At 33.9% G+C, this 26,115-nt stretch overlaps 1 protein-coding gene and 1 long non-coding RNA gene across 2 annotated transcripts; one reads left to right on the top strand and one right to left on the bottom strand.

The window, feature by feature from the left end:
• Nucleotides 1-3,859: 3,859 nt before the first annotated feature.
• On the top strand, nucleotides 3,860-5,696 carry LOC103500430 (uncharacterized). The gene is made up of 2 exons (XR_540071.3): nucleotides 3,860-4,439; nucleotides 5,414-5,696. It is a non-coding gene; the product is annotated as an uncharacterized LOC103500430 (long non-coding RNA).
• Nucleotides 5,697-9,313: 3,617 nt separating this feature from the next.
• Nucleotides 9,314-11,110, bottom strand: LOC127144145 (MACPF domain-containing protein NSL1-like). The gene is made up of 4 exons (XM_051079706.1): nucleotides 10,866-11,110; nucleotides 10,183-10,381; nucleotides 9,452-9,535; nucleotides 9,314-9,343 (listed from the first exon to the last, which is right to left on the bottom strand). Exons 1-4 carry the CDS (start codon nucleotides 11,108-11,110, stop codon nucleotides 9,314-9,316), a joined length of 558 nt encoding a protein of 185 aa, XP_050935663.1.
• Between the last annotated feature and the right edge of the window lie 15,005 nt (nucleotides 11,111-26,115).

The following is a 26,115-nucleotide window of genomic DNA, read 5'->3' as shown; positions in this document are numbered from 1 at the left end:
CTTTCCAAATGTGTTCAAATCCATAAATATGTTTCCTATTGGCCATGATCTATGTGACTTATGTTATATCCTCCAATGCTTAAAATGTTTATTACTCAGAAATGAAGAATGCATGAAATTTGATAAGTTTAAAAGAAATGATCTTTTGTACCCTATGCGATAAGAATGTCTTATTCTTGCTATGTGATCTAGAATAAAATGCTATATTCTTGATGTGTGTTCTAGATTAGAATGTACTATTTATGTTGTGTGATCTTGAATAGGATGCCTCATACCTGTTATGTGATTTACTATGGCATGCCCATTATTTTCTGTGTGATCTGGCATTAGAAGACGCGTTATGCGTTGTGAAATTGATGGAACTTGTTTATGTGTTGAGATTACTATTTATAGCTACAACATGGCAAAAGAGTGTGATAAACGCTTGAGCTGAGAAAATGGTATAAAGATGTAAACTAAAGATGCATAATAAATTCTGCGAAATGAATATATGGTCTGCGAGACGCATACGTTATGATTTGAATTATGATGAAGAATTTAAAACAGTAAAATCTCACTCACTAGGCGTTCTTCGTAAAACCTTTCCATGTTTTGTTTTATCCCTTGCCTAAGTAGCGCAAGACATCTCATGTCAAACTTGCAATCTTGATCGCCTCCTGTGCCCTTGGAATCACATCATTTGGTAGTGGCCACTGTTACCTCGCATGACATGTAGAGCTAAGCGAGAGAGGTCAAGTCGTCGGTTTTGAGTCTGTGCTTAGTCCTCTTAAAAATCTTGTGTACTAGAATTTAAACGTAACGCCAAAGTTTGATCATCAATGAAGTTTGATCATTAATAAAGTTATCTTATTTCATTTATAGCAATCCCTGCGTTTACATTTTGGATGCATTTACTTGTGCTTACTAGGCATTCAGCATCTTATCTCAACTGAGTGATGCGATGAATGTCTAGGTGTCACGCCTCCATCCAGTTGCATGAAGTGACTTTTGGGATGGGGCATAACATGACTTGGACATCTTTCCTTTTCTCATTTACATATGTTAAGACATGTATTAAATTTTGATTCCAATAAGATAAACCATCAACCACTTGTTGTTTGCACCTTAGCCAAACAACATCATCTGTCATTTGATCACATAATCATTTGTCACCTAATGCATTTGATTTAATCCATGCTGATGTTTGGAACCCTTTTGCCACTTTCTCACATGATAGATATACATATTTTCTCACTATTATGGATGATTGTACTCGTTATATCTGGATTTATATGTTAAAACAGAAGTTTGATGTCTTGATTATGATTCCTCAATTTTTCAAGTTGATATTTACACAGTATGACAAAAATATTAAGATGTTTCGATCTGATAATGCACCGCAACATTTCTTTGATGAATCTTTTAAAATAGGAAAAAAAAAGTCATTCATTAGTTTTCATATGTGTCTAGGCCTGAGCAAAATTCTATGGTAGAAAGGAAGCAACAATATATTTTAAATGTATCCAAGGCATTATATTTTGACTTTCATATTTCTCTTTCCTTTTGGAGAGATTGCATCTTGATTGTTGTACGCTTAATAAACAGAACTCATTCATATGTTTTGCAATGGAAAACACCCTTTACACTGCTTGATGGTTCTTAACAAGATTACTTGGGATTAAGAGTCTTTGGATGTCTTTGTTTTGTGTCTACATACCTTATCAGCAAATAGACACAAATTTTCTCCTAGGGCAACTCCAGCAATCTTGTTGGTTATCCTCTTAGTATGAAGGCTTATAGGATGTTTCATATTGAGAATCAAAAGTTTATCATTTCAAGAGATGTTGTTTTCCATGAAGATATTTTTCTTTTTCACAAGATTACAGATTTTAATCAGCAAGCTCAATTTTTTACTAATATTGTGTTGCCTCGAGCCTGATGTAATTGATCCTTAGAGATTCTTTCTCACAATTAAATTGTTCATCCTACCTTACCTACTTCCAACTCTAGTCATTAGTCTACCTTACCTACTGTCAGCTCAAGTCATGAACATAACCCACCTCAAAGTCTTGTTGATGATGTGATTTTACACCCTTCTCAAACCCATAATAATAATGATGTTGTTGACTGCCCTTTGTCAAAACAATTGTCCACTGGTTCTTCTTCAAATTCAGTTCAACCTATTATTCGAAAGTCCAGTCGATTAACCAAACCTCCAGCTTATCTCCAAAATTATCACTGTAGCCTTCTCTTTGATATTTCTCCTCCTTATACATCTACCAAATATCCATTGCAAGACTTTATTCAACGCTTTTTCTCTAAATGTGTCTACTCATTTATGAACCTTAGTTTTATAATCAAGTCGTGGTTTTTTAGCATTGGAGAGAAGCTATGAAGATTAAACTTGAAGCTATGAATGGAAACAATACTTGATGTTTGTTTACCACCAAACAAATATTCCATTGGTTGCAAAGCTCGTGATAGTCAGAGTTTGACTTACCATGGCTATTTCTATGGAATGGCCTCTTATTCAACTTGATGTCAATAATGCCTTCTTACATGGTGATTTGTTTAAAGAAGTATACATGGATTTACCTTTAGTATTCTTCAACAGGGCATGCTTCTAGTAAGGGGGAGCGTTTCGTATGTAAGTTGAACAAATTATCTATGGTTTGAGATAGACTTCTTGCCAATGGTTTGCTAAATTCTCTAGTATTTTATTGTCTCTTGGTTTTTAACAATCTAAGTGTCAAATTATTCTCTATTTGTTAAAGGTTCATGTTTGACTTTATAGCCTCTTTGGTGTATGTAAAAAGGGACGGTGGCAAGGCTAAACGATAAACTATAAAGGTTGGTCCAATATAAGATATTAAATGGTCTAATGAAGCGTGAATTATTAACTTTTTCTTCCTTACAAACCTTAGAACATCTTTCATAGGTAATACTACTTTTAAAAACACTTTATCACCGATATGATCCCTTTTTGTGTCGTTGAATTCATGAAAAGAATCGATCAAGTACATTTATAATACCAAATTAGTTCGATGGATTTTGTTGCCTAAATTCGGATCAAATAATTTTAACCGAATCTATTACAAGCCCTAGTCTTAATGGAAAAATCGGTCGACCACATAGAGCACGTTAGTCTCTCAAATAAATAGCTAATGGCTTGAGAGTAACTGATGGGGGGAGGCTTGTTGATGGTTTATTGCATATAAATGAAATTGCAAGAAAAAAATTAAAAGATAAAAGGTTGAGAATCAATTCAAAAGAATCTAGCTTGAGTAGTAATGGAGTTTTCCTCTTTAATGTATTGGTTATAGAATAGTTATTACCGGAATCGAGTAATTGTTTATGCTTGACCAAATTAATTGAAAAAATTAATTAATTTGTCCTAATCAACTAATTAGTCCAATTCAAATTGATAAAAGGTAGACAAATTCAAATGGTTGTAATTGCATTAAGATCAAGGGTGTTGTTAAGTGAATATTTAATTCCCAAGTGCCTAATTAAATATTTATTGTGCAATATCCAAATTCAATTTTAAATTTAATTATCTTGATTTAAATTAATTATGTTAGAATTATTTGGGGATTAATTGAGATATTTGTTGAGAATTGTTGGTTTGTGGGAGTTAGAATTAATTAAATATTTTTATGAATATTTATTTAACTAATTAGAAGATTGAGATTTTGGTTTTGTTAAAGGATTTATTTAAGTTGAATGTTATTAGGTTATTTAAATGGGTGGATTTTAAGAATTTTTTTTATTTATATATAGATATGTATATATAATTATTTTTGGAAGTGGATAATATTGATCGGTGGAAATATAATTGTTTAAGAATACATGATCAAAGAGATTTGACGAGGAGAGAGAATAAAATTTATTTGATTTATTTTGAAAAGGAAGAGAAAAAGGAAAAGAAAAATATTAATAACATTGTTATTATTATTATTATTTTAAATAAGCCTCAAAATACGTGAGAGAGTACTATTCATCATCTTTCCCAAATTTTCTTCCTCTCCTTGAAAACCCTAGAGTCGCCACCACTGTTCACTCTGACTGTTTCTGTTACTCCATCGACAAGCATCGTCGTCCACTTCATCGTCTGCCGTGTCTTTCCATCAAGCCCAATCGCGAACCCAAGTCTCCTTTCACATCGTGCGACCCGAGCCAAAATGATTCGAGGTTGAGTTTGGTCATGACATTCCTCCACCGCTGCACGCCACCGGTCGCGTCCCTTGTCATTCGTCGTGTTGTCTGTCTCCATCTTTATGTTTCTGTCTTTGCTCACTCGTCATAAAGAAGGTTCCGGCGAACAAAGCCACATCCGAGCACTCCTCTCAAATGCCACTAAGCCAAGTCGCTGTCCTTGAAACCGAATCGGTTCCTCTTTACTCTAAGTCGTACACGTAGACTCAAGTCAAACCCAAGCCGAGTCCTCCTTTAGCCAAGCTGTAAGTGTTCTTTTTCTTTTCCTTAAGCTGTTTGGTTAGTTGTAATAAGGTTTTTGGTTTGTGTTTAGGTATGACCATCAACTTTTAGCATTAGTGTTAAATTCAATTAAATTTGGATTGATTTTGGATTGTTTTTCCTTGACGTTCTTTTGACTAAATTTACGTTGGAGGTTTTGAGCTGTGAGGTTTTCCCCAATCAAAGGTTGAATTGGAAATTCAACCTCAACTTTGGGTAAGTTGAATTAAGATGATTTTTGGATCATTAATCAACCGTTAAATTTATTAATTTAATTATCGGTTTTCCTTACTCTTTAGGACTTATTCATTGCAAAGCATTGACTATGACTATTAGGAAAGATTTGTTAGCTAATCTTGAGATAAGAGATTCTACTACTAGACCTCAAAAATAGAATTAAGAGCTTGCATGTATTTATCGTTATGCATTGATGTAGCTAAGATGCATAATGTGTTGATGTTTTGGACTGATAGAAATTATTGATGTTGATGACTGATATTGATTACTGATATGAATAATTGATATTTTATGATGCATGATATATTAATCACATGATAAGGACGTTGTGATTGATATTCATGTCATGTTATGATATTTATGATATATGCTACATGCTATGGTCTAGGGTTTTGTTAACTTTGTATGTTGATCCCTCGGGATCACTACATTTTCACAGATTTATGATTGTGTGAGTTCGATAGAACCACCAGTCTATCATGACACATTTTATAAGTGGCCCGACTCGGTCACTTATAGCCTGGTTGTCTTAGGTGTTCCTTCGGGTTCACCGACAGACCGTATGTGCTCCTACGGAATCACTATATTGCGTGTGTTTGGAAGCACGATAGTTTCGGATACTTCCTTGTGGGACCCTAACCGAAAGTTAATAGTCGGACTAGTAGTGGGTCCCTCCCTGAGTATATGTTTATACTGACTCTTTCTATGTTTAATTTTTCAGACAGAGGTAGAGGTAGAGGAAAGCTGGTAAATGACAAGAAGTGACCGCGACTTGCCATAGGAGAATATTTATGCTTCTGCTTTATGTTCACAGTATTTTGAATTTTAGTATTTTTATTTGAATTTATCGAACTCATGAATTATTCTATGTTATTTTTCTTTAAAAGTTAGATAGGGTCCAAACTAGGATTAAATTTTCTAGTACTTATTTTTATTTTTCAAATTATGATTTATGAAGTGAGCATTTGAAATTATTTATTAAAAACTTTGATTTTCTCTTTTTCTTTTAGATATAAAAATATTTATTCATTTTAATAATAATGACCTTAGCTTAATATAAGGAGTTAGGTCGTTACACATTTGTTCAATCCTAGGTTGGTCTAATCAAAATGGATTTGCAAGCTAAACCTAATTTATTGCTTTAAGTAGAACAAGATATAATCAATTGTCATTAATCATACATAAATCGAAAGTGGTAATCATGAAATCCTTAAGCACACGATAATATGATCATAATAATTAAAAACAGAATTGAATCCAACAATTACTTTAATAATCCGGTTTGAAAACTCATAAATACATTAGAATAGAAAAGAGATCCTAATACCCCCAAGCTAGAAAATGTTACCATAGTTCCTCATACATGTCGAATGATGGGGAGAAGAAAAGATTCATAAACCTAATGAAAAGAACTTAGAAAACATAGAGAAGACAATGTTTGAACGACTAGAATCGATGTTCGTCTGACATAAATGGTGGAAGACTATATTTATAGACTCACGACAACATCGCGATGCTCTACGAATGTTTCACGTGTTTCATCTTTGGAGCCCTACATCATTGTGTGCCTTTCTTGAAATATGAATCTATGCCTTACAACGTTGCACACAACGTCATAAGGCATCGTAACGCTACATTGCAGAAACTAGGAAACTCATATTTGCCCTCATTTGACTCTCAATGAAGCATTTTGATGCTAATTTCATTTGGATAAGCTTAATTTTGTGATTTACACTTGGTTTTACCTTCATTGCTTAAATCCTATAGAAGAGATAAATTGAAACTTAAAATCATATAACAATTTCAAATTACGCAAGATTAGGTAACATATTTTTGGTGCTATCACATACCTCCAACTTAATTCTTGACTACCTTGAGCGAAGCAGAATAAAGTACATAGTCACATACAGTTCATCTTTCCCCTACACTAGCTCATTCACTAACCATCAAGTGTTCAAAAAGCTCTAAAGGGTTAACTAAGGTGTTTGAGATTGAATTTTAAGCATGTCCCAACACTAGAAGAAATTTGGCCTTTAATGTCGGTTTAAAACCGACATTAAAGGGCTTTAATGTCACTTGGCAACCGACATCTTTGCGAGCGTTATTAAAGGCCTTTAATGCCGGTTGGGCTTTAATGTCGGTTTAAAAACGACATTAAAGGCCCCTTTAATGTCGGTTTAAAAACGACATTAAAGGCCTTTAATGTCAGTTTTCAACCGACATCTTTGATAGTGTTATTAAAGCCCTTTAATGTCGGTTGAGCTTTAATGTCGGTTTTAAACCGACATCTTTGATAGTGTTATTGAAGCCCTTTAATGTCGATTGGGCTATGATGTCGTTTTAAAACCGACATTAAAGACTTGTTGTCCATTTTTAGAAATTTATATTTATTTAATTCTTGTATTATTGTCCATTTTTTATAAATCAACACTGAATCCATATAGATAAATATTTTTTCTCGCTCCAACGAATCAATAAAATTAATATTATTTTAGAAACTATAATATTTATCTTTTATGTATACACAAAATGAAAACTTAATATTGTATTTATATATACATTCTACAACAGTATATGAAAAAAGATCCTAATACAAGATGTAAATAAGAAAAATTCTAAACGTCTTCGCAATCTTCAATCTTCAACCTTCAATGATCGCCTGGCTATCTACACAATTGCTCAGCTTTCAACCCGATATAACTTCAATCATTCTACAAACAATACCAAAACAAAGCTAAACGTTCAAAATTGAACATAGAAATTAAAGAAATTGCAAATAATTAAACCCAAAATTTACTAACTCCAAAGTCTAAAATTAACATATAGAGATTAAAGACATTGCAGATGAACTAAACCCAAATTTTACTGACTCCAATGTCCAAAATTAACTTATAGAAATTAAAGACATTGCAAATGGATTAAAGACATTGCAAATGAATTGTACTGTCCACGTTCAACCAAAGCCTTCTCATTTTCCTTTACCTAAAATTTTCAAAGTATATGAACATATTACATTCTTAGAGGCTATTCAACAATATTAAATTACTTTAATTAATTTATATACAGCACTGAAAATATATAGGACATAATTAATTTTATACCTTATTTGCTAGCTGCCTGTTCTCCTCTTGCAATGCCTTTTCCTACAATCATTTTATGAACCAAATTTTACACCATGGAAAATAAAAAATTATAGTCCTGTATGTATTGTAGGTGACTGGGGTTGAAGCTCTAAAGGACTTTTCAGGTCATTTTTTCAGCCCATATGAACCAACAACCAGCAGAGATTCAATAGAAGAATTGGAAAGGAAAATATCAACGTTGAAGCAGCAACTGAATGATGTTAAAACTGAGCTTGATAGAATTAGAAAAGGGAAGCAAAAGGCGTAGAGACCCCACTACACCCTTTCTTTTCCCCAACTCCCTATTTTCCTTTGTCTTTTGTTTTTATTCGTTCATCTTTTCTTTGAATTTATTTTTCGAGAATTATAATCTCGAAAGTGGCATCCCAGGTTAAACAATGCTGCGTAGGCTACTTTTTAATTAGCTTTTATTTATTTTGGAGTATTTTCTGGTGTATCCATTTTCTGGTTAATATAAAGTTTTTCATTCATTGTTCCATTTTCTTCATCTTTTGTTTTCAAGTTTTATTTCCTAATGGTAGCTGACATTACGAGAGACCATTCCAAAATTGAGCTTGTAATTTAAATAAGACTGAAACCTTCGAGATTCCTTGTTTTCATTCTCATCATCTTCAAATCGTCGATGGAAAAAAGAATCATCCAAGAAAATTTGATTGGTGGCTGCAGAATTTAGGGTTAGAAAATTTCAAAGAATCATCACTGTTTTTATTTACTTTTGGGATAGTAAAACTTAAAAGTAGCTAACAAAAAGCACATTTTCCACCTTTTTGACAACATAGTCAAAGCAATTTCAAAGACCAGTCCTTCCTCAAGTGTTGGACAGAGAAGCGCATGGTTGAAAGCATTACTTCCAAAAATCCATTCTCATTCATTCAACACCATTAACAATTAGTGTGTTAATGTGGAGAAGATGAATGCAGAGAAGTTTGTTAAATATCAGTGATGAAGATATTTCAATAGAAGAGACTTTCAGTCCAGATAGACAAACATCCAAATGTCTAGAATTCTACTAAAGAAAAGACAAAAAACAGAAACAAAAGAAACATACTCTGCAAGGGCAGCAGGATCCCATGAAGACAAGCGAACTCCCGTTACTGGACGATTGTTTGAATCAACCTGCAGTTTCAAAATTGTGACACCATGTGAAACATTCAACAATTTGCATCCAAGCAAAGGGAACCTTTCTGTAATAGATGGGTCAGGCAAAAACCAACCGCAGTTATCACATTTGCGGCAGTGCCATTGCTATTTTAAGTTTTTAACTGACCCAAATATTTTAGTCAGACGATTACCTTAGTAGTATTTACATAAAGCTTGGGCCCCATCAAAGTAAACTTGAGAGATGGAGAGGCTTGTTTCCTGTGCCGAGGAGCAAGAGGAAGATCAGCGTACACCGGAGCCCACTGTCTAGGTAGTTGAAATTCAAGAAATTGCTGGAGCTCCTCAATTGGAGGTTTATCTGCACAATTTTTCAATGATCAAAATCTAATATAAATCGCTGTTAACTCCTGCATCCAGTCATTTAATTAAATAAGTCAGTTCTCATCTGCTTAATAGGTCGATAGTGTAGCAATATTCTCCCCAAACAAAGAACAGGTAGATGCCGAGATGCTTACATCACCCTTTGAGTGATTGATCACTGGTGGTTTGATAGAGGCAGCAAATGCATTACGAAGCTCCCATGGCAGAGAATATTCATCCTAAAAATTGGGATCATTGAGGATAAAAGTTTATTTCTCCTGATGAGACTTAAAATGTTTATACATGTAGAAAATGTAGTTAGAAGATGCATCATCAAACCACAAAACTTGTTTGCACTTCTAAATTTTTCTGTTCTATGTGAATAATATGCCATTGCGAATCATTAATCCTATCAAAATTGTTTTAGAAAAAGAATAATCTATTGGATCAGAAATTGTATGCCCCATGGTTATAATGATTAATTTAAAATACGATTAGCATAAATCATTGTCTGACTAGTCATGTTTATTGAGTTTTTATAAATCTTAGTTGAGTTATATTTAGTATATGTGTAGATGCAGAAGTAAAAGAAGAATTCACAAGCAAGCCAAGGTGACGATGAAGGCAAGACAACTACTATATTAGGTAACAATTAAACCACATTCTATAGCGAACTTAGCAAACTAAACCATATTCTATTGATATGATTTATCTCAATCTAAGAATTTTAAGGAAAGAACATGAATCAAGAGCTGCATATAATGCATGACTCGAGGAAAATTGATTCTTTAATTTCCGTCAATAGCTAATCAGCATTCTCTATTTTGACATGGGACCAATGGAATGGACCAAATGGTGATAGCCATTTATGCTCTCGAGTATGTACCTTGATTTTTGCTGCAACAGAATTGGACGTGAAACCTCCATTTGCATCTTCAGAAAATTTATCATCTGCTAATTTCTTTAACTTCTTCTGCACATCGGTTTGCTCTACCTTCGATTCTCGTAATTGCCTCATGAAAATGACATCTTTTCCTCCCATTTTTACACCCACAACCACATGAGTACCATATTTCTCAATGAACCTGAAATCAAGTTGGTATTTAGTTGGCATAAAAATCAGATATCCAATGTGTTTCACTTTAACAAGTATTTGACATGTCCCTAATGTCTAATGTTATAGTGTTCGTGTAATGTATTCAATAATCAATGTTTCAAATGCAACACGAACACATATTGGTAATTATGAGACATACCCAACAAGCATTTGGGTAATCTAAACCAAAGAACTCGTGAACAAAGACTTCTTGTGGAAACTGCATCGTTTTGCCAGCAACCCTTTAATCCAAACATGGTGTTTAAGAACCCCGACGGAATTTTCCCAGATAGAGATAATTGCTGATTAAACAGCTCCGACATCTGTTTTTAACCGAAAAAAAAAACAAACCCAGTTCGTTCTATGAAGCCAACAAATGAAAAAAAAACAAGAAAACGAAGAGAATTCTAAGCTAAAGACAGCAAAAACCCATTTCAAAGAAATTTACCTAATTGAAGGAGATGACATCCGACCGGAATCGGGTACGCTCGCCTTTATCACAGTTGATGGAAGTAGGAACATTAGGGACGACAACGCCGGCCGGAAGTACAAGGTCTCTACTTCGAGTGAAGTCGATATCGATCAGCTTAGACCCCGATGGACCCGGCTTGCAAGAAGACAATCGCAAATCGTTACAGAGATTGTAGCCGAAGCCGATAACTGAAACCGCTTTCTCGGCGGCTGATTGAGGATTGAACCGGTTGATGTTGAAAGACATTTCTCAATGGACAAACACCAAAATTTCATCGAATTGGATGGAATACCTTTAGGGTTTTGATGGAAAGGGGAAAAGGCGACGACTAAAGAGGAAAAAGAAGAGAGGAGGAGAATTTATATAGAAACCTTTAATGAAAAAGAAAAGGTAAAGTAAGAGAGAGGAAACTTGATTTTTTACCAAATTAAAAAAAATAAAAAAGAAATTACAAAGGAGCTTTAATGTCGGTTTTCAAAAGGGGGTCGTTTAATGTTGGTTTTAAACCGACATTAAAGCTCCTTCTTTAATGTCGGTTTAAAACCGACATTAAACATCCGCTTTTTGAAAACCGACATTAAAGCCCATTTTTCATTTTTTCCACCCGACATTAAAGGCCAGATTTGTTGTAGTGTAAACTTGCATTTATTTTACCTAAAGGGTTAGCTTTGACACTTAATTGCTGGTACTCATACCACCTTTTTTCTTGTGGTGTCTTAACTGATCACAGAAGAGGTATCCATCTCCACCCCTATTCATGCATATCATTACAAGTTTATATTTTACTTCTTTCTCATGATATTCTTTGGAGCACAACAACTTATCAGTTTATCATTAACAGGCTAGTGAATAATTACTCCTCAATATTACATTACAGTTTATCGTGCAAATCATTATATCATTACTGAGGCCTATCAAAGTGATAATAGAGATATAAGCTAAGTAAATCGATTTTAAGCATGCAAGGGAGACTTAATATAGGCCAACGAAGATCTTAAGCAAGCATGAAAAGCAAGAAACTTTTTTAAAAAGAGCTAAAAAACATGATTTTTTATTTCCAACATACATACAAGTTAACTCTAAGAGCATGTCAAACACTATTCATCATAGTGAACCACAAAGATAAGAGCAAACAAACATTCAAGTAGAAAAATACAATAGCCTGAGCTCAAATGCTTAAGGGCTCGAGCTAGAACACAGGAATACCTCACTCTGAACTTAAATTTTAACATTGTCCCCAACGTGATAAGAATAAGAAAACTGATGGACAAATTAAAAGGAAAACAAAAAAACTTCCCTGGAATTTGAGCACAATGATAGATGATGTTTGGCTAAACAATAATAATCCAACTTAAAACCAAGAATGATAGAAATAATTAATTCAAATAAAACGAAAAATACTAAAAAGGAACCTGTATTAGAAAACAATAAAAATCCTAGTACTATAATTTTTAAGGTCATTATAATCAATCCTACTCGACTTCATAATCCAAATTCATTATTAACCACCTGGTCTCCACATGTCACCCCAAACTTAGAGGGTTACTATCACAAAGAATTAAGGAACTGAAACAAGAAGGATCAGTAGAAACAATGGTATCAGAAATCTTGTAAAAAAATTCACTTTTACCTCCATGTTCAATTTTAAGGACCCCTTGTCAACATCAATTGCAACTTTCACTATCTTGAAGAAGAGTCTTCCTAATAAAATGGATGGATAGAAGGGAGAGGAAGAATCATTCACATCAATAACATAAAAATCAACACAGAAAAGTAGATCATTTATTCTAACCAAACCTACAACCTAACAAGGAAAAGACTAACCAACTGCACTAATAATAGCCCCTAAATGTAACTAGTAGAGTATAGAATATGGGATTGAAACTCGAAATAAACACGAGCATGCATCACATTAATAATAGCCCCTAAATGTAATACTAGCATAATTCCATGAAAACTTTTAAATAAGCTTATACCTTAGCTTAGAAAACATAAACATTTAAGAAATCTTTTAAATGCAACCATATTTGTAAATTTCCTTAGAAATTCTTCAGAGTAAAGCAGTCACAAGCTAGTGCTTGTATATGCTTTAAATCATGGTATTAAATAACATTTTAAAACCAAATTTACTCACTAACATGATGATTCCTTCCTTAGCTCAACAAATTTCACTAAATTTCACTTTTCTTGAAAATAAAATATTTATACTCCATCTAATCCCTATTAATTAGAAAATACCAAAACTTCAAGCAAGACAGGCAAAAACACACTAAAATGCCTAACATGGCTGGCTGGCGTGCAGACATGTGCAGCAGGCCTAGTGCGTACATGCATGACCGTCTGCTAACCTCGTTGTCGTGCTTTCCATGCACCTGATGTTGCGCATGCACGGTACACACAAGGCACTACCCCACTTTTCACGCAGCACCACCTCGATGCTCGGCCACCCCAGTGCAATGCCCAGAAGCTGGGTTTTTCTGCCAAAACCATAACTTGACTTTGGAGCTCAATAACTTACAATCTATTACTCTAATTACAAAACTTCCTTCTACGAAGTTGCTTGGAAATGTATTACATATCTTACCTCTAAATTTTAGCTCAACACTCTTAGAGGTGCATCCTATAGCCTTCGGAAAGTGAACACCACTTAAAATTGCCTGAAAAATGACATTTGCTGCTTCAACTCTAATGTTGACCTTCCTCCTCAACTATTTTCAGTCTAGCAGTCTCACCCTCAAAACTAGACTAAATTTAAGAGGTTTTGCAAGTAGAAACAAGGGAATGACACGAGTGGATGAGATGCTCTTCTTCTTTAAAGTTTCCTATTTATAGAAGAGGTTGCATGGTTTGAGGTTGACACTTAACACACCACCTCATTCTTGCATGGCATGGTCTTGACGCCCTCTTCTAGCCTACCCTATGCATGTCCTAGGTGCCTTTCATGTCCCCCGCCTCCTACTTAATAGCAACCAAAAGTTCTTGTCTTGACATGCCTATTCCTTCTTTATTGCCAAGCCTATTTCTTTGACAATCTTTCTTCCCTTTTAATTAATTTTTCCATGACACTCTTATAATGGTGTACTTAACCAACTCTTGAAATAAAATTTTCTTTTATTCAAGTCACCATACTTGTTTTAAATGAGTTTTTATGGGCTCTTTGATATGGCTACAAATACTAGAAATCTCGGTACAAATTAATTTTTCCAAATTTTCCTACCAACTTTCACTAAAGTAAATCCTTAAGATCCTAAGAAATTTTGAAGATTAATGAATTCTCAAAATTCCATATAGACTTGAGAATCGGGGTTTACAATTTCCTTCCTCCTTAAGAAATTTTATCCTCAAATTTTTTATTAACGTAACTTACTAACCCTTTTAAACATCCACCTTATACTTTTGCTACTATTAAGAAAAGCTTGAACAACTTGACTGCAGGAATTTCTTGTTTATTAATATTTTTATTCTATTACAAAAGTTCTAGAATATTATCTTAATACTCCTTTTTATTTGCCTTCACCTGACCCTTTCTGGTGCAGTCTTAGGTTGGTTCATTGATTTTGACACACTTCTATCTTCTTGGAGAGTTTTGGGCATTCTCTCAAATAATGCCTTGATGTTGACAGTTGTAACATGCACATGTAGTTTCACTCCCCGCCTTAACTGTCACTTTACGCGACCAGATGAGGACGTGCCGCCTAGACATCCATTATGTATCTCTCTATGAGATGACGCACTGAATGCCTAGTAAGCGAAACAACTCTTTCTCTTGCTCTTCGCAAAGCTCTTCCATTGAGCCTTAGAGACAATCACAATTCTCTACAGCGGAAAAAAACTCTTCACAACATAGCTTCGTCGTCTAGCTCTTATTACTTAATTCAACAGCTTGTAGGTAATTAATAAGCACAAGGATAAATGCAGCAGAAAATAATTTATAACTTTTTGAACTTTACTCCATCGCCAAGTGCTTTTACATAGTACAACTTAACTTTAACTCCTAGGTGACAAACTCAAAGAGATAACAATAAAGTAGCGAAATAAATTAACTTCTTTTCTTTATTAACTTAACACTTACAGAGTTCAAACATTACAAATTACAACCCTTAAACTTTACTTTGCATAAAATAAAACCAAGTCTAATCTTTTCACGTCCTTCTTCTTCGCACCAAGGTGTTGTTCTTACACTAAGGTGTTATGCAGTATAATATTTCGATCTCAGTCCTTTTTCCTTTTTTCATCTACAATCCAACCCAAAGACATCCTTCAGGGTCTCCTTTTCTTTCTTTGCTACTAAACACTGCTCTTTGTTGTAGGTACCTAGAGGTGTAAAGGTGCAACTTCGTCCTTCATCTTAGTCGCTCAATCAGCTCTCTTAGCGGATCGTATTTAAGGTTATCCTTTCTCTGACTCAGCTCTTTGGCTCTCTGGCTCTCTGGCTCACTAGGTTTAGTCTCACTAACCTGGATATTGCACTTGGCTTTCTATTGAGTCGGGCCATCCGTGCTAAGGAGCGATGCGCTTACCAACTAGCTCCTTAGAGCCATGGCTAGCATGCTATGTAAGACTACAAAGTAACTCTATCTTACCTCCTTAACTAGGTTACAACCCTAAGATCTATCCTTCGCTTGGATCAAACCGCACCGAGCACCGGATCAAGCATTATGAACACTACATGCTCAAAACATCTTGCAAACAAGTTCAATACTGAGATTTGGGATTCTCCCCTATCCTAGACATGAGATTCACGCTCAACCACTCGAGTTATCTGGGATTCCACCAGCGTCTCATCACATTCAATCTTTCACAAACCTGAGATTCACATTCAACCAACTCTCATCGCCATCTCACGAAGATCTAAAATTCTCCCCTAGCCAAGACCTGGGATTCACATTCAACTACCGCTACACTAGTTACCTGGGATTTCCACCAGCATCTTGTGATAGATCTCATCTCTTCACATTATAAACCACCATAGCATGAAGAAGGGTTAGCCTCTCAACTTACTTCCCTTACATAATATCACAGTAGTAACAATATCATATAATAAGCATCAACGATAGAGGACTTTCAGATAATCATCAATAGAAAGCATCTTTCCCATAACAGGCTTACAAACACAACATTAACTATTTAGGAAAATTATTCGTAAAACATATCATCCTCTAATAAAATATTCACAAATATTATGTTTAAGAAAGCTTACTCAGAACAAACATTTATTAATAATTCGTATTCAAGCATAGGAAACATTTAACCGTAAATAACATCTTAGAAATCACGTTGAAATTTTGTTTTATCACTCACAAACATTTATTCATTTATAAGGATCACTCACGAAAATACTTAGCCTCAACTCCTTCCTTCTCTGCTTTTGGATTCCTCTTCTCTCCTAGCAGTTCTCTCAACCGACTGTTCAACATCCGAAACTTCCATTTGACATCTTTGTGTAAGAATTCTAACTCTTCCAAACAGCATTCTCTTTTGGCATTTAGTCCTATTTATAGTGATCTTTCACATCCAAGGGTCACATTCACGCTTTACACGTGTCGCCTTACTAATCGACAGTGGAACTAGACATTCCCTTGAGACACTTGCCTTATCTCCTTGGAAAGCCAAACTCTTTAATCACCTGACTCTCTTATCTTCTCGGGAAGTAGCAGACGTTTACTTCCCTCAACGAGTTGTCAAGTCATCTTGACAAGACACTTACTTCGTTGCCTCACTTTCTTAGGTGTAGGTACTTCTTCTGGCAGTACTATTTTTAAATGTCTAACTCTTGACGTTCAACACATGCTTCTTTCTTGCCAGTTATTATTATCGCGTCGATTGTCCTAAATAACTTCCAAGCAAGGATCTTCTTTGGTAAAACTTTCTTTCTCCAGATCAGGGCCTCACATGTAGTCCTTAAACACGATCCTTGATGATATTTTTGACATTTTGCACAAAATATTCTTTTGTCATCATCGGTTGTGGATTCGAGTTTAGAAACTGGGGGTTTTACCATGTGTCTCTTAAACCTCTGATTTTTATCTTGATAGACACTTCCCAAACTTTCTTGTTGATAAGATCACCCTTCAAGTTGTGTTTGATAATTATATCTTGCAAATTTTTAGGAATAAAAATTGTCTCTTTTTTGCTTATCTTAGCCTACTTCCTCTTTCTCTTCCTCACAATCTCCTCTCTCTCCCGACAAACTTTGTTCCACCCATAAAGTTGTTTCTATTAATTATCTGGGTTCGTATTGTTTCCTTAGCCCTCTCTCAAACCTTCAACACCTTTCCCCTTCAGTTGTAATAATTGGTTGGGCATACCGCGAAAGTGCAGTATACTCTCCGCTCATATTCTCTACTGAAAGTAAATTTTCGGTTATTATCAAAATTCTTCTCTCTTTGCCTCACAATAGGTTTTCGAATAGTACTTATCTTCAAAAATTCCTTTAAAGGTCTTCCAATCCATATCCTTAACACCTCCTCTTCGAATTATTATTGACATCCACTATCCTTCAGCTTCCTTTTGTAATAGAAAAGTGGGTAGTCTAACCATCTTGTCTTCTGGGCAATCCATTACCTTGAAGCATTTTACCAATAAGTTTAACCAATCCTCATCATCTTCTAGATTGGTTGATCCTTTGAACACCATAGCTTCTAAGTGTTTTAATCTTTCAATGTTGTGTCTCTTGTCAGTTTTTGGTTGTAAGGAACTCAATGTTCTATAAACTTTTGATATGCTTCTTTCTCTCTGATAATAGTTGATGTGATGCACTGGATTCCTCTGCATATTGCATATCCTTTTCCCTTCATTTAGTGGGATCGTTTGTCCCTCTCAATGCCTTTTTTTGTTTTCTGTTTTTTTGAGGCATCTTTGGAAATCCTACATTATGTAGTTGCTTAGCATAATATATAAACAAAGTCAAGAGCAAGTAAATTCGAAAGGATATCTTATTTAATTTCACAAGGTTTGATTAACTTTTCACACACTTAACTTTTCATACTATAATTACATAGCCTAGCATACTATTCACGTACATTTATACACACACACACATTTTAAGAAGTACTTTGATTTTTCTCCCTTAGTTACAAAAATTTGGTCTTATTCCAAGTGTCATGATCTCGGTTTGCAAGGCCCTCATAAAACTAGGTGGTATGATTGTCATATTTCTTTGTTGATCCATCTTTAGAAATAGAGGTGTTTAAAAAACTTGGTAACCCGACCAACTCGAATTACCCAACCCAAACCGTAAGAGTTGGTTTGTTTTGGGTTGGGTTGGGTTAGGAAATTGAAAAAAAAGGCAGGTTATTGGGTTGGGTAATTTAGGGTCGGGTATATATATATAAACGATCATTTAGGTCATGATACACGATCTTGTAGTTCTTTTTAACAATGAGAAAAAGACTTCAATTTTAAACAATCATGTTAACCATGCTAAACGATCATGTTGATTATGGCAGCGATCGTTTAGATCATATCCACAAGATCATGTAGTTCTTTTTAAACGACGGAAAAAAGGCTTTAAATCTAAATAATCGTGTTGACCATTATAAACGATCGTGTTGACTATGGTAAGCGATCGTTTAGATCATATATCCATATGATCGTGTAATTCTTTTTAAACGATGGATAAAAGGCTTCAAATCTATATGATCGTATTGATCATGTTAAATGATCGTGTTGACTATGGTAAGCGATTGTTTAGATCATTAAACACGATTGTGTAGTTTTTTCAAAACGATGGAAAAAAGGCCTCAAATTTAAAATTTGAAAAATAATATGAATTATTTTTTTTTAAAAAAAAACAACCCATCAACCCAGACTGACCCAACCCAAATGTTTTGGGTTAGGTTGGGTTGGATTGACTCTTGCCTATTGAATTGATAGGGTTCATTTTTTGCCAACCTGGTTACTTTGGTTAGTCCATATTTTTTCTCCAACTTGATTTATATACACCCCTATTTAGAAGTACGCAACTTCTCTTATAGTGTCCTGGTTGATAACAGTAGAAGCATCATTGTGTGTCCTCCAAACATGGTCCCCCATGGTATTTTCAATAATTTCTACATGCATGTTTTCCTATATCTCCCTTAGATGTCTCTCCCACTGAACAAGACCCACAGATTCCTATATTGACATAGATTTTAATTCGTTTTCTTCCTTCAGTTTTTCTTCCATCTTCCTCAATGCTTCTACTAACAAGTATAGGCTTGTCCACTCATGATTCACAATTTCTCATGTGTGATATTCTAATCTCGGTCCTTCGATGAGTTTCCTGCACAATTCCTTCTCCGTTGCACAAGGTATGGTTAGATATTCCATCCTTCTCCTAAACTTTTCTGCATATTCCATAACATAATTTGTTCCCTAGATGGATTCTTCTATTTCTTTCATGTTGCAATGATGTCTAGAGAAATATTCTCCTTCGAACATTCCCCTAAACATATCCCATTTCAATCTTCCCAAGTATTTAATTCCAACTAAACCTTCCTCCAACAACCTTTTGCCTCTTTCTGAAGTGCTATCTCTGCTAATTCCACCTTCAGCAGGTTTTCGGGGCATCTTGTTGCCTAAAAACAGTCATCTAAGAGCCCGTTTGATAACGTTCCCGTTTCTCGTTTCCCGTTTCTGTTTCTAATTTTTTAAGAAACATACGTGTTTGAATAACGTTCTTGTTTCTTGTTCCTAAAATAATTAGCAAATGAAGGTTTAATAAGAAATTTATGGGAACGATAAAAAGGAGTTTCTCCTCGTTCCGTTCCTTTTCTCTCCTTCCATTTTTCCTATTCGTTCTCAGACTTTCTTCTCCAGCGATTCTTCTTCTCTCTTTATTCTCCGTTTATTCTCAAGCTCTCTTTGTGCTCTGTTTCTTCTTTGTTCTCCAACTAAAGGTATGGCTCTCAATCCCACTTTCTCTTTCCAATTTTACTGATGGATTTTTCTTTTAGATCTATTTTAATTTTCATCAGATCTATCTCAATCTCTCTTTCTTCTGATGGGTTTTTTTTCAAATCTGTTCTCTTTTTTTTTTTTTTGCTGGTGTTGTGTTTCTATGTTTTTTATGGCTCTCAATCCATAATTACTATTACATTCTAGATGTCACAAAAATCAACTGAACAACTTTGTGTCGATGACGTTGTTGAGATTGATGGATTAAAAGGTGAGGAACCATGGTCAAATAAGAGTGAAGCTTTGTTTGTAGACTTAATGGATGAAGAGGTTACAAAAGGCAATCGACCAACTACAACATTTACAAAGATTAGTTGAAATTATATGAGAAGCCAACTAAATGCTAGTACAGGATATAATTATTCTCATGATCAATTGAAAAATAAGTTCAACAAGTTAAGACAAATTTACAAAGACTTTAAAAAGATATTGAGTGATATGACAGGAAATGGTTGGTATCCGTTATTAGGTACCATCAATCTTGAAGATGAGCAATGGAACGAGTTTTTTAAGGTATAATAGTTGCATTTTTTTCCATTTCTAATCATCTAAAGGCGAAGAGAGCTAAAAAGTTTTCATTTTCTATAGGTGAATAAGAGAGCTAAAAAGCTTACAAAAAGTGGTTGCCCGCATTATGAAAAGCTCGTAAGAATTTTTAGAGATACTACTGCAACAGGTGTAAATGCTTGCCCGTCAACAAGACTTATTTTAGATTCTTAAGATGAAAATGAAAATGATGTTACAAGCAACACAAACGTTGGTGTTGAAGAGAATGATAAAGGAATAAGCAAAAAACGAGTTCGAAGAAATAGAGACGAATTTGGCAGTTTCTTCTCATCATTCTTAGATGTATATGCGAAGAATGCAAAGAGAAAGAATGACATCCTTGAGAAAAGATCTTTTGGTTGTACATCTAGTGAAGTTGATGAGAGCCAAACATCAAGCAAAAAAGATGATCTCCATGAAGAGTTGATGGAATGTTTAGATATTTTAAATACAAGGGAAGATGTTGATGGAGAGGCTTATTCCAAAATACTGAAACTCTTGCACGAAGATCTTGCTTGGAGAAAGCTATTTTTGCGCATGCCCGATTCAAGGAAGAGAGATTTCATAAATAGTCTTTAGATGTCACTTGGGGATTGTTTTAGGATTATGTCATCTATTTTTTAATATTAGACTTGAACATGGATGTTGTATGTTTGACATTATGGTTTGGGAAAGTTACTTAAATTTTCTTTTCTTCCATCTTCGTCTGTTTCTTTTTTTTTTTTAAACTGTTATTTGGTTCATCGTGTATTATTTAGATTGGAGTAGCCAAATGTAAACGATGGTGTAAAAAAAGGAAACAATCGTGTAAAAAAAATAAATTATCTAAACAATCGTGTAACCAAATTTTGAGCCAAATTTAAACGATCGTGTACCAAAAGAATTAAAAAAAATTAAATCTAAACGATCGCGTACCAAATTTTGAGTCAAATCTAAACGATCGTGTATCAAAAGAATTTTAAAAAATCTAAACGATCGTGTACCATATTTTGAGCCAAATCTAAACGACCGTGTACCAAAATTTAAAAAAAAATCGTTTAGCCAAATCTAAACGATCATGTACCATATTTTGAGTCAAATCTAAACGATCGTGTACCAAATTTTGAGCCAAATCTAAACGATCGTGTACCATATTTTGAAAAAAAATCATTTAGATTTAGGTCCAAATCTAAACGATCGTGTAACCAAATTTAAATGTAACCAAATTAAACGATCGTGTAACAAAATTAAACGACAGAATTGAAAAAATCACCAAATCTAAACGATCGTGTATCAAATATATTTAACATGACTACGTTTTATGTACTGAGATGAATTTGTACCTTTTTTGTGTTTGATTTAGGGATATACTAATGAATTGATATGGACTTGATTCAAGATAATCATTCTGATGACGATTTTGATTCTGACGACAACGACGATGGTATCTTCATCCTTTTTACTTTACTCTACATGAGCTTGCACAGGATACAATCTTCAAAACAACCATGTAGAACCTCTGCACTAAGAGGACATGATTATGTGATTAAGTTGTTAAATGGAAACGATAGTAGATGTTTTGATTGTTTTAGGATGAAAAGAATTACATTCATAAGGTTTTGTGAAGATTTAAAATCAAAGACGAATCTGAAATCATCTAGATATCTTACCGTTCAAGAAAAAGTTGTTGTATTCTTATTAATCATATCACATAATGAAAGCAATTGTATAGCAGCAGAAAGATTTCAACATTCGGGTCATACATTTTCTCTAGCTTTTAACCTTGTTTTGAGGAAAGTTTGCAAGCTTGGTAGAGAAATTATTCGTCCACCCAATATGGACAATATACCAATGGAGATCGTATCAAATTCAAAATATTACCCTTTCTTTAAGGTAATGCGTTAATGTTTTGATTTATTTTCAGAAATAAAATGTTTTGAAATATATTTGTGTTTTTTATTATCCTTTAGGATTGTATTGGTGCTAGTGATGGCACTCATGTTGTTGCAAGTATTCTCCAAAATGAACAAATATCGTTTCCTGGAAATAAAACTAACACGACATGGAATATAATGTGTGTTTGTTCATTTGATATGTTATTCACGTATGTCATGTCTGGTTGGGAAGGATCAGCCAATGATTCTCGCATACTTCTAGAATGTATCAAGAATCCCGAGAATAAATTTCCTATGTCTAAGAGAGGTAAATAATTATGTATTTTTCAGAACTTTAATTCCATATTTGACTTTATGATAATTTTTTATTTGCTTTATTATATGCAGATCAATACTACCTTGTCGATTTAGGATATTCAAATATGCCAGGATTTTTAGCACCATTTCGAGGTCAAAGATATCATTTACGAGATTTTAGAGAAAGGAGACATCGCCCTCGAAATAGAGAAGAAGTGTTTAATTATCGACATTCTTCACTGCGAAATGTCATTGAACGTTGTTTTGGTGTTCTGAAGGCTCGATTTCCTATTCTTAAGCAAATGTCTCCTTACTCGATCAAGACACAAAAATATATACCGATAGCATGTTGCACAATTCACAATTATATTAGATTGAATGGTCGTTAAGATGATCTTTTCAATGACTTTAGCAATGAATTAATGATCGTTGAAGATACACATAATTTGTCAGCCAATTTGCAGAATGATATAATTGAATTAGATGTGAGTCGACAGCATCTACGAGAAATGGCCCGAGTGAGAGATGATATTGCGAATCAAATTTGGGCAACATTTGAAGGATAGATACAATTTTATGTTAGTGTTATTCTTTTTATTTGTGCAGAATGATATAATTGAATTAGATGTGAGTTGACAGCATCTACAAAAAATAATAAAAACAGGAAATAAGAAACAGTTACCAAACACATTTTCTGTTTCTGTTTCTTTTTTTAAAGAAACAAGAAACAGAAACAGTTATCGTTTACGTTCCTGTTTCTTGTCCTGAAAAAAGAAGAAATAGGAAACAGAAAACAGAAAACAGGGAACAAGAAACAGGAAACATAAATGTTACCAAACGGGTCCTAAATGATTCATTACTTGTTTGCTTCCGTAGAACTAACAAAACCACTAAACTCATAAACTCCTAGGGCTTCTAAATTACTATTTAAAAATTTTGCTCTTGTATCCATTGCTAGTTAAGTTCCAGGCCATCTGCAAGTGACACAAATTTATCTTCTATGAGTGGTGTTTTTCTTTTGAAAGTAACATATATTTATAGTGCTTCAAGTGAGATCATGTCCCCTCCGCCGTTCTACATATATTTTAGTACTCTTTTGAGTTTTCCGTAGTATACTATGGTCTTAAAGCCCAACTTACAACGTTAGACTTTTATACCCAAAAGACCAAACTTCTACCTAAGAATTCGAAAGTTTTTTAAGTGAAATTTCCTAAGATATTTTTTGAAATTATTTTTTTTCTAATTTACGTTTTCTAATGAGCCATATTCCTAAGTTATTTTTGCAAATCACATTTTCCTTTTTTATTATTTCTAACTGATTATTATTTTTGCAAAGTTATTATTCCTATGTTATTATTCCTAGAATTTCTTTTCCTAAGTTAATTTTGCAGAGTTCTTTTCGTAAGAAAAACTATCGACAATTATAGACATCCAAGAAAATCATGCAAATTATAATAATATATTCCTAAGAAAATTATAGCAATATGTTCATAAAAAATAATTAAGGCAAAGTCCACATACAAAGTTCAGGTACAACAATTGTTAAATGCAGAAGTGCCTAATTCTTACATTATAGTAAAAGTACAAACATTGAAACATAGGAAATAATGAATACATCGCAACCATATTACCTCACAAAAAATAATTAGGAAAAGGAGAATTCTGAAAAGATAAAAAAAAAAAAAAGTATTTAGATGAATCAAAGTGGAAAAAAGAAAAAGAAACAAAAAAGTTAAAATAATATACCAATTCTATGACTGAAACTGGATCCATACAATCGAAAGAAACAGTAAAGAGCCAACATAAGAGACAGAGAGTAGGGAGAAATGGGAGCCTCAGATGATTGAAATTTGTTCAATCATTGAAACTTGAATTTCATTTGTTCTAGTGTAGTATGTAGGATAATTTTTTTAAAAGATGCAATGTAATGAAAATCAGTAACAAACAAACATGTACAGCAACAAAGCTTTTCCAAGATATGAACTCAAAATGCAAGAAGAAATAAACATGGACAGAAAGAAAAGTTTCTGATAGATGAAATCAATATGAATTTCAAATGAATTAGACATGTGAAAGAAAATAGGAAACATACTAAAGAAGGAAGGATGTATGTTTAAAGAATGAGGATGAAGTTGAATTGAAAATAGGATATCATTTTTGTAATAGAGGGATAAGAATAATTTATGACGCACAGTAACCTAAAAATTATTCACAGTAAAAAAAAAATCCCAAAAAAGAAGGGATATGGAATGCACAATAGAGAATCCAAAACTCAAAAGAAAAATTGGATATGACAGTCAAAGGAATACACACTACAAGAATTTTTGGTAATTCCAACACTTTTTATCCTGACGCATCATTTTACGTGGGCTTGTGTTTATCCCGAAAAATTCTAATTCGTCAAAAAAGTTTTAGAAATCCATACATTTGTTATATATAATTATGTCGACATAAGATTTGTACATATGGCGACACAAACAACGTCGTCCTAAGTTTTTTTAAAAAAAATCGATACATTTTTATACGTATTTATGCCGACGCAAGAATTATACATATGGCAACGGAATAAACGTCGGCATAGGTTTTAAAAATGAGAAACCCATACATTTTTTTACATATTTATACCAACGCAAATTTATATATATGGCTACTTATAAAAACTTCGGCATAAGTTTTAAAAACAAAAAAACACTTTTTTACATATTTATGCCGATGCAAATTTATATATATGACGACTCATATAAACGTCGACATAAGTTTTAAAAACAAAAAACCCATACATTTTTTTACATATTTATCCCGATGCAAATTTATATGGCAACTCATAAAAATGTCGGCATAAGTTTTAAAAACAAGAAACCCATACATTTTTTTTTACATATTTATGTTGAAGGTAATTTATATATATAGTGACTCTTAAAAACATCGGCATAAGTTTTAAAAACAAGAAACTCATACATTTTACATTTTTATGCCGACACAAGATTAATATAAGTGACAACGCAAAACATGTCGGCATAAAGTTTTTTAAAAAAAAATCCATACATTTTTTACATATTTATGCGACAAAATATTTATCATATCCCGACGCAAAAGACGTCGACATAAATGTTCTTTTATAAAAATAATGAAATTAATATCAATTAACACATTTTTTCTAAAAAAAAAAAAAAAACCCTTAATTCTAATGACCTAATTCCCCTTCCCCCACTTTCTCCAACATAGCCCACCCTCCCCCCATGCGATTTCCCTCCTCCCACACCTGTTGACTTCCTCCATCCTCCATCCTCCCAACCATTGGTCCCTACTTCACCCACATCCATCTTTGTTCCTTACTTGACCCAAGATGCATCGATCCCTACTTCACCCACAGAAACACTGTTGATCCCTATTTCACCCATAGAAGACGCTATCGAGCCCTACTTCACCTGTAGAGACGCCGCCGCCAGTCTCTATTTCACCAACAGATGTTGTTGTCGCTAGTCCCTACTTCACCCACAGATGCCGCCACCTCTCCGACTCACACACCCACCGCCCCATCCTTTTTCCTAATACCACAATTTAGGAATGGGTCAAATAAGTTGAAAATCTTTTTAA

The sequence above is a fragment of the Cucumis melo genome, chromosome 12, assembly GCF_025177605.1.
Source record: "Cucumis melo cultivar AY chromosome 12, USDA_Cmelo_AY_1.0, whole genome shotgun sequence".
In the NCBI taxonomy this organism is placed as follows: domain Eukaryota; kingdom Viridiplantae; phylum Streptophyta; class Magnoliopsida; order Cucurbitales; family Cucurbitaceae; genus Cucumis; species Cucumis melo.
This window is presented reverse-complemented; position numbering and strand designations above follow the sequence as displayed.

Coding starts and splice junctions, on each gene's coding strand:
- LOC127144145 (XM_051079706.1), bottom strand. CDS start 11,110: ATGTCTTTCAACATCAACCGGTTCAATCCTCAATCAGCCGCCGAGAAA. Junction 10,382..10,865: donor GGCGAGCGTACCCGATTCCG/GTCGGATGTCAT, acceptor ACTTGATTTCAG/GTTCATTGAGAAATATGGTA. Junction 9,536..10,182: donor CTGTTGCAGCAAAAATCAAG/GTACATACTCGA, acceptor CCCAATTTTTAG/GATGAATATTCTCTGCCATG.